Source organism: Musa acuminata, chromosome BXJ1-5 (assembly GCF_036884655.1).
Source record: "Musa acuminata AAA Group cultivar baxijiao chromosome BXJ1-5, Cavendish_Baxijiao_AAA, whole genome shotgun sequence".
NCBI lineage: Eukaryota > Viridiplantae > Streptophyta > Magnoliopsida > Zingiberales > Musaceae > Musa > Musa acuminata.
The window spans coordinates 3,378,875-3,393,151 of record NC_088331.1 but is presented as its reverse complement, the minus strand read 5'-3'; the positions used below and the strand labels follow the sequence as shown (position 1 = coordinate 3,393,151).

General features: G+C 39.4%; 2 protein-coding genes across 2 annotated transcripts; one reads left to right on the top strand and one right to left on the bottom strand.

The window, feature by feature from the left end:
- Positions 1–2,473: 2,473 nt before the first annotated feature.
- LOC135673040 (serine carboxypeptidase 24-like) lies at positions 2,474–7,503 on the bottom strand. Its single transcript, XM_065181716.1, has 9 exons — positions 7,195–7,503; positions 4,320–4,427; positions 4,146–4,241; positions 3,975–4,067; positions 3,821–3,906; positions 3,333–3,733; positions 3,151–3,246; positions 2,953–3,058; positions 2,474–2,849 (listed from the first exon to the last, which is right to left on the bottom strand). The coding sequence occupies exons 1-9, from the start codon at positions 7,439–7,441 to the stop codon at positions 2,706–2,708; spliced, it is 1,377 nt and encodes a 458-aa protein (XP_065037788.1). The 5' UTR covers positions 7,442–7,503; the 3' UTR covers positions 2,474–2,705.
- A 2,772-nt stretch (positions 7,504–10,275) lies between these two features.
- On the top strand, positions 10,276–13,931 carry LOC135673041 (phosphatidyl-N-methylethanolamine N-methyltransferase-like). The gene is made up of 2 exons (XM_065181717.1): positions 10,276–10,561; positions 13,495–13,931. The coding sequence occupies exons 1-2, from the start codon at positions 10,302–10,304 to the stop codon at positions 13,742–13,744; spliced, it is 510 nt and encodes a 169-aa protein (XP_065037789.1). The 5' UTR covers positions 10,276–10,301; the 3' UTR covers positions 13,745–13,931.
- The last annotated feature ends 346 nt before the right edge of the window (positions 13,932–14,277 follow it).

The following is a 14,277-nucleotide window of genomic DNA, read 5'->3' as shown; positions in this document are numbered from 1 at the left end:
ATTAAATATTTAAGAACGGATAGGGGTGGTGAATATATATCAAATGAATTTAAAATTTTTTATAGAAATAATAGAAATCTACGTCAATTCACTATGCCATACACACCTCAATAAAATGATGTCTCAAAAAGAAAAAATAGGACTATCCTTAATATTGTTCGATGCATGTTAAAGGAAAAAAAATTTCTAAAGAAATTTGGGAAGATATTGTTGCTTATGCAGTTTATTTGCTTAATAGGTTTCCGACAAAGCAAATTAGTAATGTTATACCAGAAGAAGCATGTAGCTTATAGAAACCAAGAGTTGATCATTTGAGATTTTTTGCTCATATACTAAAAGAAAAGAGAACAAAACTGGAGGATAAAAGTTAGAAATTTATTTTGCTAGGTTATGTTGAAAATTTCAGTAGTTACAAACTCTATAATCTTATCACAAACAAAGTTATGATGTCAAGAGATGTTGAGTTTGATGAGCAACATATTTGAAACTGAAAAAGTGATGAGTAGCATAAGAAAGCTATAGTTTCAGAAAAGGATGATATAATACAATCAAGCATCGAAGTGACTTTGTTGAAATCATCAACTAGATCAGCTAGGTCACATGATTCAAGAAGTCCAATTATAAAAAGGACAAGACCGATTCAAGAGTTATATGATGTGACTCAAAGGATTGATACTAACAATGATGAACCATCTTTATTTTGTCTTTAAAAAATAAATGAAGACAATCTATCAATTAGGAGATTTGTACTATTAACAAAAATAATGCATGGAAGCTTATTACAATTCCAAAAGACCACCAAGTAATCGGTGTTAAGTGGATCTTCAAAATAAAAAAAAAACATACAAAAAGAGATGTGAAGAAATACAAGGCTCGATTTGTTGCAAATGAATATAAATAACAATACGGGATTGACTTTGAAAAAGTATTTGTACTAGTTGCTCGACTAAAGACAGAAAAATTACTTATCTCCCTAGTAGCTCAAATGAAATGAAAAATTTTACAAATGGATGTCAAATCAATATTTCTTAATAGAGTTATTGAAGAAGAGATATATATTTCAATAACTTTGAAAGAAACTTGACATGTTAGATGGAATAAGTTTAAGGGTGAAGAATGTTGGAATTAAATTTTGTCGAAGTGTCATAAAGAAATTAATTTCATGTTCATTATATTAAGAGATAGATTCATTACAGAAAAATAAATTAAATATCTATGAAAGGAGAAGTCAAATTGATTATTGATTCTTGAATAAATTTTTTAAGAATAATTTATTTTAAATATAATTAATATAATATATCTTTGGAAACTATATAAATTCATAAGTCGTAAAACATAGAGTTCTGAAATTATAAAAACCTATGAGTAAAATATAGAATATCTTATCTTGTTGTGACAATTTTATCCCTTCTTTCTAAAGAGTTCAATAGTTTTCGTCTCCTTTTCTTTTCTTTCGATACTTTATTTTTTGGTCCGACAGTGCCAATAAATAGATAATAGATAGATGGATCGAGAGAGATATAGGAGCGCACAGGACATGGTCTCCTTTGCTACAAGCTTGAGAGGCTATCTTGTGCTATTTATCCTCTGTTGCTTCTTTCTTTCCTCTAGGTTCATGAAAGAGAAGAGCTGCATTCAGGCAGAAGACAAGTGTCTGCTACTTCTCTCAGATGCTGCAGCTGTTGCCTTGGTAGACCTGATTGTGATCATGGTGGTGCTGGAGAGGACAAGAGTTCTTATATAATGATCTCTGAATTCACCGAACTGCTCCACCTTTCAGCTGTCTCCTCTGATGCATCGCTTTCCTTCTCTATGACCACAGTCACAGGGAACCAGCTTGCAGCTCTCTTCTTTCTTCCAATTGGCAGAGAAAGTTTCACTCTTTGTGCCATTCTTGAAGTAGTCTCGTTCTAAATGAGCAGGACAATACATGTGCATGGAAGATCAAGCCCCATTACTTACTACTTAATTACTGCTCCAATCTCTCAGTAAAGTGGCCTGTTGGAAGATGAAACAGCCATCCACCACTACAAACCCTATGTTTAAGCTAATATGTCACTTATGCAATATTTTCTAATTATGCTGTTCTGCATCATACTGTTATATAAATTTTAGACTGCTGTTGTATTGTAGTCTTTGCTCTAGTAAGTGTTCCAAGTGATCATAGTTTTGCTTTATAATCCTGGAACTATACATGCTAAATAATTTGAATGGGATAAACAAAAAAAAAAAAAATACTGACCTGAAAAACCAAGCAATTGATTCTACCTTTCTGACCTGGTGAATGCATTTCTTACTTGGTTGGTGAATGTCTCAACATTCACCTGTTTTTTGGGCATTACATTCTTTCTTACTGAACAGAAGAAATAAGAAAAGTTGAGCTGTTTAGATAACATTGTCATGGCTTTTATTTTAATCCTATATGATATGATTCTTGATAATGCAGAGAGAGAGAGAGAGAGAGAGAGAGAGAGAGAGAGAGAGAGAGAGAGAGAGTTCCAATTATTTCATTCAATTCGATACATTTATAAGAAAATGTTTCGGATCCCAACGATCACAAATCAGAGATCTCCCACAAATCACCTACCAAGGAATCCGAAGATTTCTTATGAGTTATGCCCTTTATGTGTGAGCAAACAAATCTCACATGTTCATCTGCTTTAGATGAAATGAGAGACCGAGACATCAATGTGGCTGCTGGCTGTTTAGGACTTGGGCAGCGGTTTCCCTGCCAAGAATGATTGGAAGAGCTGGAGTGCTCTACTTGGTTGCAGGAGAGGCACCTCATGCCCTGCTCCTCTCACCGAGGCAAATGTCATTCCTTCGTACACCTCAGTCCACCCTGCAACCTGCACAATTGCAACAGGGTAAGAAGGAAGAAGAAGAAGAAGAAGAAGAAGCTCGGATGCCATCTTTCAATCAACCAGATGAGTATTGCACTTGATCACATACCTGCCTTCTGGAATACCATGGATACCAGGGGATCTTTGTCTTCAAACCGAGATGACTGATGGCGAACCTGGTGGCTGTAACTGGAACCACTGAATCAGTGTCCCCGCTGTTATATAGATAACCTCACATCAATCACAGTATAACCAAAGAAGAAGAAGAAGGAACATCCTCTTATTATGCTACATTCTAGTGCTTTACCTGAACATCCATACCCTTAGGCCAGCTTTGATCAACTCTTTGTACGTGGGAAGCATCGATATATCAGCATCAGCCCATGTCTTGATCAGTATATCACTGAAAGAACCCAAAAAGAGTGTTCATCGCTGACCTCTGAAGCTGTATCTGAAACCGACAACTCTCGAGAGTAGTGAGCTATGTACCTGCAGGCAGTCCATCTGTAGGGGATGCCGGACGTGTTGGCATGCATGGCCTTCTGCACGTCAGGCCGGTTGTAGTACTTCTCGGCACGCTTCTCGACGCAGGGGTCGTAGCCGGCCGGCCGGCGGTGGATGAGGCTGTTCTTGAACCGCAGCCGCTGCACGTCGGTGGCGTTGGGGGCGGCGCAGGAGGGGGTGTAGATACTGTACTGGTCGATGTCGCCGAACTCGTGGTTGACGGCGTAGTTGACGACGTGATCGCACTTGCGGGATGACCTCGGGGATCTGAAGTCGCAGGACGACAGTATGGATTGATAGGTGCTGTCCGAGATCATGGAGTGAGTCCACCAGTAGAAGACCGTGCCGAGACTGTCGTAGTAGTTGTCCGTGACAGCATTGCCCACCTGCACAACGGGAGCTCCAAGCAATGTTTCATCAATCAACATACAAAAGGAAAAAGATGCTGACTTCGTTCAGTTCAGTATCCTCACAAGAATTCCCCTGAGATTGATGAAAGCCCTGGAAGAAGCTTTGTTGTATTCGACGATCTTTCTTGCTAGTTGCGGTACGTAGTGCCCTGAAACCAAACACAGCAATGAGATAAAGCAATGGGACACAGTACCGAAGCATAGATAAGGGACGTGCCAGCATAGCTCTCTCCAGAAATGTAGAACTCTCGATGCTTATACTCCGGGAATCTCGACATCCAACGAATCAAGAACGCCAAGGCATCTTGAGCTGCAACATTGCAAGAACAAGAAGGAAGAGCTCATGAGCACGTCAACACAGCGAGTGAACCGCCTGCCTTCCCTTTACCTGTGCGCTCGTCGCCGACGCTCTGGAGGTCAGAGCTGACGTTCGCGTAGGAGAAGCCGACGCCGGCCGGGGATTCCAAGAACAGTAGGTTCGCTTCTGCTCGTATCAGGAGTTGATGTGGGATCAAACATCGAGCGATGGGGAGATGCGAGGGATGTTGCAGGGGTCACTCACCTCTGTTCCATGAGAACTTGTTGAGGTAAAGGGATGAACCAGTTCGGTCGATCCGGAAGGGGCCGATCTCCTCGGAAGCGCCGTAAGCCACCGACGAACAACCCGGTCCTGCTCCGAGAATTGGCGAGGCAGCAAAAGATCAATCACCATGGTCATGCAAATTTTGGGTATGGATCCAACAACAATCTATCCATTCCTAATAATGCGATTGTAATAGTTTGATGCTCATCTTTAACTTATCGATCATATCAATTCTATAGTTTGAAGTGTTCGAGCAAATCAAGTGATGATTCACAGCAAAAAACCATGATTCACAGCAAAAAAGAGTCAATTACACAGCACAAAAATCTTATAATTATGGTGCAACTTACCCCGAGCAGATTACTAATACAATGTAAAAGCTTAAGCTCATAAATTTTTAGTCAACTCCATATAATATGATGTGATTTTTTATTCTCTCCTAGCAACATGAAACTGTTTTAGGCTATATCTCATCTTCCCTTGAATCCTATTTTGAGATTTCAGGCTAGTAAGCATGAAATTAAGGCACTAATACAATATAAAAGCTTAAGATCTTATTATAGTCTATAGGATGGATTATGGGGCAATATAACACAACATAAAAGCAATAATATGCAGTCTAAAAAATATATATATATAAAGTGAAAAATGTTATTATGCATAAATAACTCATTAAAGAAGATAGATAAATTCTATGTCGTTTCAATTTCAAGTCCTCTCATTAATTGATTATTTATGGACCCCATATATGGTAGGCAATAATATTTCCAGAAGCCATGGTGTCTCTCACATGGCAGGAGTGAAACACCCAACATGAGTCACCCAGAAGAACACTGCGTCAAACATCAAGCTCTCCACTTTTGTTGATGAGAGGGACAGCCACCCAACTCAATCCTTGTCCACCACGCGTGCTCTAAAGGCGCAATAGCCTTCTGCCTTCTCCTTCTCCCCCCCCCCCCTCCCCACCCCATTTGCACTGCCACCACCAAGTCAAACCATGGGGACTACCTAAACATGGAAGCTTAAGGATAATAACACACAGTGGGGGCACTGACATCTATTCCTTTTCCCCAACCCTTTCAGACTACAAACCAAGACTTGGCAGCAAAGCTGCAAGCAAAAGTTGCTGCACCTGTGCAGGGTGTTGCTTCTTTCCCCACTGTGGTGATGATGACAGCGGAAGAAACAAAGAGAATTTGAAGAAAAGATGAGCAAACTTGCAGCCTTGGATCTTTTGCTCATGGGGGTGCACAAGCGTACCAGCTTAGACTTCCATTTGTTGATCCTTTTTCTTCGGGCCAAAATGTCCCACTGACTATTTTATATAGTCTCTCGAACACACTTCTACTGCACCATTTGAAACTTGAGATTGGACAACTTTGTTATCACTTTAAAATGATGATCTAAACAAGGAGAGACTTTGCCTTTATGTTAAAACTTGTATCTAAGCTTGAAGAACTTCAAAGCTAGCTTCATCTATCTTTTACTGTCAATGCATAGAGTGTGGGGAAAAGCTAATCTTCCAACATGCAGGCAGCACTTTGTGACCACAGCAGTCACTACTGAATGCAGAAAAGCATGGTGGAGGCTTTTCTTCCAGAATGGGATGCTTCCAACTTTCCTACACTGCATTATCATATATGGGTAGTGCGAGACTTCCGAGCTATATATATCATTTCAAGCTTCAAGTGCTGACCATATATATCATCTAGAGCCATTACCATCAATAATAGTCTAGTTGAACTCTCATGCATCTTACAGTGGACGGTAGCAGAATAAATGAAAACATAGTGCTGCCACTCTTGTTGCCCAGTGCCTTCCCGCTAGTAATCTTGACTCGAGATATAAATTTTGGGAGGAGGAGAAGACACACACACACACACACACACTCTGACACACACAAGTTGCTTGGTGTTCTATCCATGTCTGCCATATACTATATATGCTGCGGCAGACTGAGATCTCAGTAAGAATTTCTTAAGATGAATCATTACAATGCCTATATGATACAAGGAAACTACTTCAAATTATATAATCACAACCACCATTATCATAGTCTGAGCAACTAAAGCAATGAATATTAATTTCTTAGGATGTTGATCAAACACAAACACAATAATTCAGCTTAGTATAACAAGAGCTGACGCCTTTGTACCCTTTCCTAGAGAATAGTGAATCCACACGCTGACATGCAGACACAACAAGCAAAGAAGCAAACATTTCAGAAAATCCAACCCTGTAATATCCCAAAATTCCTACTCCACGGTTTCCATTTTACCCTCTGTGTATGTATTATGTATGTATGCGTACATCCTTTATGCGCTGCGCTAAGCATGTTAACTTTCAGGGTTTTGTCGGATTCCTGCATGCCTCGGCGGCAGCCAGATCTGATTCCACGTCAGCAGGAGATTGGGATAGGGTCATTAAGTGTCGGCCTGGCTATTTATTGTGCGCAGTTATTGTAAACCAACGACAGCCTCCTCATCATTTCGAAATCAATGGCGTTTTCCAAATCTTTAGAAACAAACAACAGGAACACAAAATATGGGAGGAGTTTGATGAAAGTGTTGAAGGATATGCTCTTTCTTTAATCTTAGTAGGAGATCAAAGGTAGGCTAGCAATAGAAAGGAGCAGACGAAGAACGACTATGTTCTTTGATAGCCTGATCAAGATTCAAACTGCATGATCTTAAACTCATGCTCAAAAGATCTTAAGTTCTCTTTCGTCGAACACCAACGACCCAAGTAGAGAGAAGAGAGAAAGAAGGCTAAGAGTAGAATGAGTTGAATTATAGCAAGAAGTCATGAGTCTCGAGTGAGTAAAAAGAGAGAGCATAGAACGATGAGGACTGACCTCCGTTGAGCCAAAGAACCAGAGGCTTCTTGGCAGCATCAGTGACAGCCTCGGTAAGCCAATAGAAGAGAGCCCTTCCCCTCTCTTGGTTCACGGTGACGTACCCGGCGAACTGCGCAAAGGACACCCGCGGTTGCCCCGGGAGCGCCGAGATCCGGTCAAGAGCTTGTCGATCGGCGGCAGCGAGCAAAGGGAGGAGAGAGATGAGGAACAAAGATAGGGAGGGGCCGCTCCACCGTCCACCCATTATTGCAGCCAGCCAAAGCAATCTCCCTCAACGCACTGTTTCCTGCGTTCCTCTTGAGGGAGGGGGACGTTTGGCTCATAGGTATGCGTTGGTGTATATATATAGAAGGCCAAACGAGGACTGTGCGGATGACGATTTAAAGTTGTAAATATGTTTTTATATAAAGCTATGTGGACTCCATAAAGGGAGTTAAATGCTTAAACAATTGTGTCACATGTAATGTAGGTGAGAGGTAAAGGAAGGTTAGCCGCTCTATGTGTTAGCCATTAGTATTTACTGCAGACCCAAACAACAGTACCATAAATGCAACACAATGTACGTTCGTCTATCTCTCTCTCTCTCTCTCTCTCTCTCTTGCCTGTATTTGTTTTGTGAGTGTTGCATGTGGTCCTGAAGTCAGATGGAGAGAGAAAGAATGATTCCATTTGAGTTTTCATTAGAAGTAAACAGGAAACGATACTGCAACATTCACTGTCAAGGAACGATGACCTCTTTCAGTAGCTATGTTAACCTAAATTGTGAAGGTAGAAGATGGAATATATGCTCGTCCACACAAATGGGACCCTCATGGTTACCCTTGTTCGTGAGGGTTTGACCGTTTGACCTCCCAAAATAAATATCTTATCACTTGGTTGCTGGATCAACAGGTTTTCCTGCCCTTGTCCCCCCTAGCTTGAAGCAGACAAGCATGGGCAAGTGCAGCTTCCTCAGCTGGGTTCTTTCATTGCACTCTTAAAGCCATGGTTCTCAGCGTAAGCTCATACCGCGCACTAAGCTGATGCTTGTATGTCTACTAATGGTTTTACATACATATATATACTACAACCCATCCAAACCATCGCCACCCTTATCATCACTTGTTTCAAGATGTGATGTGCGGACTAGTGCAGAGTTGGTCAAACATGGCTGTTCTTCTCGCTCTACTATTTTTTCACAATGGCTTAGGTTGGGCAAAAGTCCACACTGGGGAGTCTCTTTTCAGGGTCACATGTACCGGGATTTTTGGGTGATTTGGTTGTATTAGATCTGTCATCCATTGTGCTATTCTCAAGAGGCTTGGCTGCAAGCTGGGACATGGACATACTACTACACACAGGGGTGTGGTATTAATGAGGTGGGATTGACTGTGGAAGTAGCAGAGCCGAGGACCACCTACTAGCAGCAGAAACCTTAACTGCTCTGATCATAGAACAAGATACCATGCGGAGAGAAGGTGGAGAATTACTTAGGTTCACTACTCGAGGTTTGAATTCAGTGCCGCGCTACAGGATCTTTTCAAGTTCTAGGTGTGGTTGGCGATATAAATGAGCATGCTTTGCCATCAAAAGGAAGCAGGAAGGAAGAACACAAGGTCAAACACAGCAGTGATGGGTTCCAGGACCAGCTAAGCCTAACTAAAGAGAACACAAGGTAAACTTTGTTCTTGTTTTCATTTCTGAAACCATGCATCTGATGCTGTAGTTCTGACATGAAAGATAGAGAGTGTGGTAACTCAGGATGAACAACTAAAAAGGGAATGACTGTTCATCTGGAGTGAATCAAGTGGGTGTTGTTCAGCGAGCAGTGTTCTATCCACATGCAACAGCAGCAGCAGCGACGGATGGGGAATTTAATGGGCTGTGAATTGGCAGGAAAATCAATACGAACTCACCAGCAGCCAGCAGTTGAGCATTCCCAAAAGTTTCTATTATCTTATTGCAGGCCTGGGAGTTGGCAAAAGCTTCCTGGGAAGGTCAATTCTGATTTAGCCGGAGGTAGGAGAAGATGTGACTACGAAGACCTTGTAATTTCTGAAGTTATATTCATTTCTTCAATAAAACTTCTTCCATAATTGTTTTTGTCTTCTATTATTTTCATCATGGTATTAGAGCAGTGAGAAAAGTGAAGTTTCGCTCTTGCCTTTGACCAAACGTCGTTGAAAAAAATGATACTCTTGCCTTTGGTTAGCGATCAATGTTGTTGAAAAAAGTGAAGCTTCGTCTTTATCTTCGGCTAGTGACCAATGTCGTTGCAGCCACATTCTTAAGAGGCTCCACGGGACATGATCCCCAAGAGGAAATCTCATTCTATTGAAAAAAATCCTCTATTCTGTTGAGTGAAATCATTTCTCCTAATTTGTATATACAGGAGAGGGAAACATGTTATTGAAGCATTTTTATTTTTTCAATAAAATTTCTTCAATAATTGTTCTTATCTTCTATTCTATTCTTTAATAATTTTCAAATGTATAATTCTTTTTATACATTAAGTCAAATAACTTAATTTAAATCTTAAAAATTTTAAATTCATTTAAGACGTGAAATATATTTTTTGATATTTAAATTAATAATAAAACAAATAAAATTTTATATTCACAATTAAATGAAATATTCCGATATAATTGGGTTTGACCACCTCGGTTTGACTACGTTATCAGTCTTAATTGGATGAACTTAGTTTTTATGATCTTCTTCTTTTGGTCACACCGAAGTTTCGTGGTCAATGTTGACTTTTTAGGTGTTCCTAAAAGATTTAAGTCAAACTGATGAAGACCATTGTACTTGGTGATTAACATCAAATAAACTAAAAACTGAAATTAACCGTTGTACGTATAGCTCCTCCTTTAATTACTGACTGAGCCATGAAATTAATCCTTAATTCACAACATCACATTTTCTCATAAGTGACGATATAAATACTCAGACCTCACCACATGCATTCCCCAAAAGACAAGCCTATGAACCATTAATTAGCCTTGGAAACTAGAAATCGAACCGAGCGGTTCGAACCGCCTGATGTCACGCTGGACCGGATTGGACCGCTGGACCTCGATTTAGGAAAAGGCTTCCATGGGTCGGAAAGCGTGGGTGGGGGGGGAACCATGGGCGCGGCGACGGCGGTGGCGGTGGCGGTGAGCGTGGGGGTGGTGTTACCTTTCCCATTCTACTACCTTTTGTGGAACCACCCGCAGGCGTGGGTGGACCTGTGCGGGAAGGGGGTGGACCCCTCCCATCGGATGGCCCAGATCTCTCACGCCCTCAAGGCCATCCAGTTCGTCTCCCTCCTCTCCGTCGCCCGCATCTCCCGCCCGCCGTGGTACTGCGTCGTCCTCTTCCTTCTCGGCCAGCTCCTCAACTTCAAGTGAGCCCTTCTTCTTCTTCTTCTTGTTGGGATCAAAATGACTTGTGACAATGGCGTGGGAACTCAGCGTGGCTGTGCTACTGTCTCAACTACTGATGATGTTGGGTTAATACATGCGGGCTTTTATGTTTGATTTGGAAGGGCATTACTAGAATTACCATGTTGGAGAAAAAAGTTGTTTTCTTGGTGATGGTTACTATAGAAACTTGACATGCATTTTGGTTTCTTTCTTGTTTATTTGTGCTAGCTCATTTTTGTAAATATTTCATCATAATAAGTTCACGTGCTGATCATATAATTTTTCATTTTTAAAAAGCAATCTTTTGTGAATATTTCATTCTAATATATTTGCTGTGCTAGTTATCCCATGTATAAAATCATACGTGAAGTATAGAGTATTTCAATTTTTATTTATTTTTTTATTAACATCATTTTAGTCTTTCTCTACCTCTCCTCGTATCACTAACCAACGGTAATCATTTGAGCACATGTCTATACTATCTTAAACGAATCTCTTTCATTTCACCACCGTGGTGGGAGTCTTTGTATAAAGTTCATTATTCATTTTCTTGGTATGAAATGATTATTTGAGAGTTGTTTGTCGCTATATATATATATATGCAGATATGTGACACACTGGTAATTGGTGAGATAAACCAGGAATTCTATATATATTTGTTCATGAGCATTGCTAGTGATGGCAAGAACAAACTTTTGGCAGAAGTTCAGCATTTGTGGGGTTGGTTTGTAGTGATTGATGTAAGATGAGCTTTTGAGTTATGTGGAGCAGTAGCTAACCTCTGTTAGCATTGTACTTCAAAATTTCTGTGATGGGTAGGTAACTGTCAATAGTCCCAGCTTAGGAAGAGGTGAAGCAGTTGAAAGATAATGGAAAGGAACACTTTTCTATGATCTGAATTGCACAGAATTCCGGCGTTCTTTTGCAAACAAGAAAGTCCTGTCAATGGTTATACTTTTTCTTTTGGGATGAAGAATTCTGCAGCTTTCAAGCTTGCTTTATAACCCAAAGTTATTTCCTTTTACCAAATTATTTGTTGTTTTGGATGAGTATAATGTAGCAGATGAACCTTTCCATCATTTAGGATTATATTTCTTGATTGTAGTTGAATATACCTCTCTATCTCTCTTTTAACCATTAATCCATTTTCTTTATACTAATTTCCTGTAACACTGTTTGCCATGATATCGCCTTTGCTTTTGCCATGATATCGTCATCAAGATTTATGCATCATTTACTTATGGTTGTGTCTCTCTAGACTGATCAACATAATGCACTTGATATGAGACCTGATCTCACAATCAGTTTCTTTCGTTCTTCATGCGCAGTTAACCAATTAGAATATGTTAAAAAAGAAGGAAAAATATAACATCCAAAGGAACATCATTGTCTATGTTTAATCTAGCACCCTGCTTTAGTTTTTCCTTACACATGCAGAGTTTGTCAATTTAATTAATTTATTTGCTGCGAGATTAATCAGCTTCTTTAATATTTTACTGGATCAGGTAGATTTTGTCCAATTGAGCTCTATAATGAGCCTAACTAGTAATGTCGAGGACAATGAAATTATCATGGTAAAATGATTGACAAAATAGATTATTAATTACTAGTCAAAGGTTTAATTATGATTTGTTAATATCCTTGTCTGGTATCAACAGATTATGAAGAGGAAAATTAATTTGAAAGCATGAATACCTTATACCTGGAGCAAGGAATAGTTTGACAATGATGAGAAGCTGAGACTCTGACACAACATCTTGACCTGCCGAAAGAATAAGATTTCAGGAGCCAAGACTTCAAAAAGTAGTTAGTGGTAAATATGATTCGTTTGTCTAATGCTTTCATCCAAAGTAAATGCCGGATCTGTTGCCATGAGCGTCGTTAATCTAGCGAAGAAGATCATAGGATGTTGATGGGATAGGGTATTAGAACGTTAGATAAGCTCTTGTAGCCCATAACAGACTCGTTTTATTTTATAGAAGTTTATGTGAGCTTCTGTGATAGCCATAGAAAAAAAAAATCTGATAGTTGATGCTTACAAGCATGTTTTCCCTAGGATTACTCTAGCATCTTCAGCAACAAGAGTAGCAAGCCTTACGGTCACTAGTCAAACTAAGAGATCAACCCTGATTTTATGATTTTTTGTTGTAGAAGTCTTTGTAGGCCTTTCTCTTCCTCCTCTCACCACCGAGAGCGATCAACTCTTAACTTCTCCAGCTCCTCTGCTGATTAACAGTCGAGAGTCCTTTACATGACCTGTTAGATAAATTACAAGCATTGCTCTTTATAGCGTTTTTCTGAAGTATTATTTCCATCCTAGTAGCTAAGTTTACTTTCATTCATTTTGAGCTGTGTTGTAATGCTTGTTAACGGTGTTACAGCATGAACCAGAACCCAAAATGTTTTTTGGTCTATTGGCAATTAGTTACTCTCAACCTTTTTCAGCAAATGAGATCATCATTATTGCACTTTTTAATCCACCAAAAAAATGCTCTTCTTTGAAGACACTTAAAGTCACTTATCGAACAGCCATTTTATATCATTAGTTAATTTCTTTTCCTATACTGCATGTGAATGCCATCGTGTTGACGTATCACATAGTTCCTAGTTCCTTTTTTCTTTTCCTGATCTACTAATTATGCAGCTACACATGGATTACATTTTAGTTATCGAGGATAATGTTGAGATCTACATGCATGTAATTCTGGTATTCTAGTAGTAAAAGTCAATGCAACTGGGTTAATGCCAATGTCAAACTAAGGAGCTAGTTTTAGAAATTACTGATGTGTTCATTTATTCTAACCAAAGTTGGAATTATTCATTGTCAACGTTTCCTGGTTGATCGATAACCGAGAATTCAGTTTGATAATGTACTGATTATGGTTCTTGACACTATTTTCGTATCCTTTTTCAGGGTGTATCAGTTGCTCGGTGAGGCAGGCACTTATTACGGTGTACGATTCGGCAAGAATATCCCCTGGGTTACAGAATTCCCTTTTGGGTACATAAAGGATCCGCAATATGTTGGAAGCATCCTGAGTCTACTGGCATGCTTATGTTGGGTCCCTTTCCAGTACATTTTCCTCTGGATTCTGGGATATGTTTTTATGATATGGGTGGAATCCACAGAAGATCCAACAACCAGAGCTAAGCCCCTAAACTGATTTATCAGTCAAGGAATCCAAGAGGCACATTTTTCCGACATCGGAGCGATATCTTTTCAGTTCTTTTTGCTTGGATGAACAATTTGTATACTTTTATGAGATCTATGAACTTGATCATAGGGATTCTTTTTCTGTCAGAGTTACATTCATGATTAATCCTTGTTATTATTGGTGGTGGTTGATGTGATCGAATGGTTGGCTTGCTATGTTCTTTCGATAATTAAGTGTGTTTTGCTGTCTCAAGTCTCTCCACTGCTTGTTTCCAAGCCTCTCTCCATGTTATTATTGAAGCTGGATGTTCCGTGCACAGTTTACTATCTCGACTGTAATAATTCATTATTTATCTTTTTCTATTATTCTGTTCCATGATATCGAAATACATAAATAAATTACCAATGGTGTAATACCATTCGTATTTTTTTTATTATTTTGTATTCGGTATGTTTTATTATATAATTAATTTTTCACTTCATCTCTACAAACGAGATGATAATTTTAGATAAAAAATATTATCTTATTCAATTTATGATTTC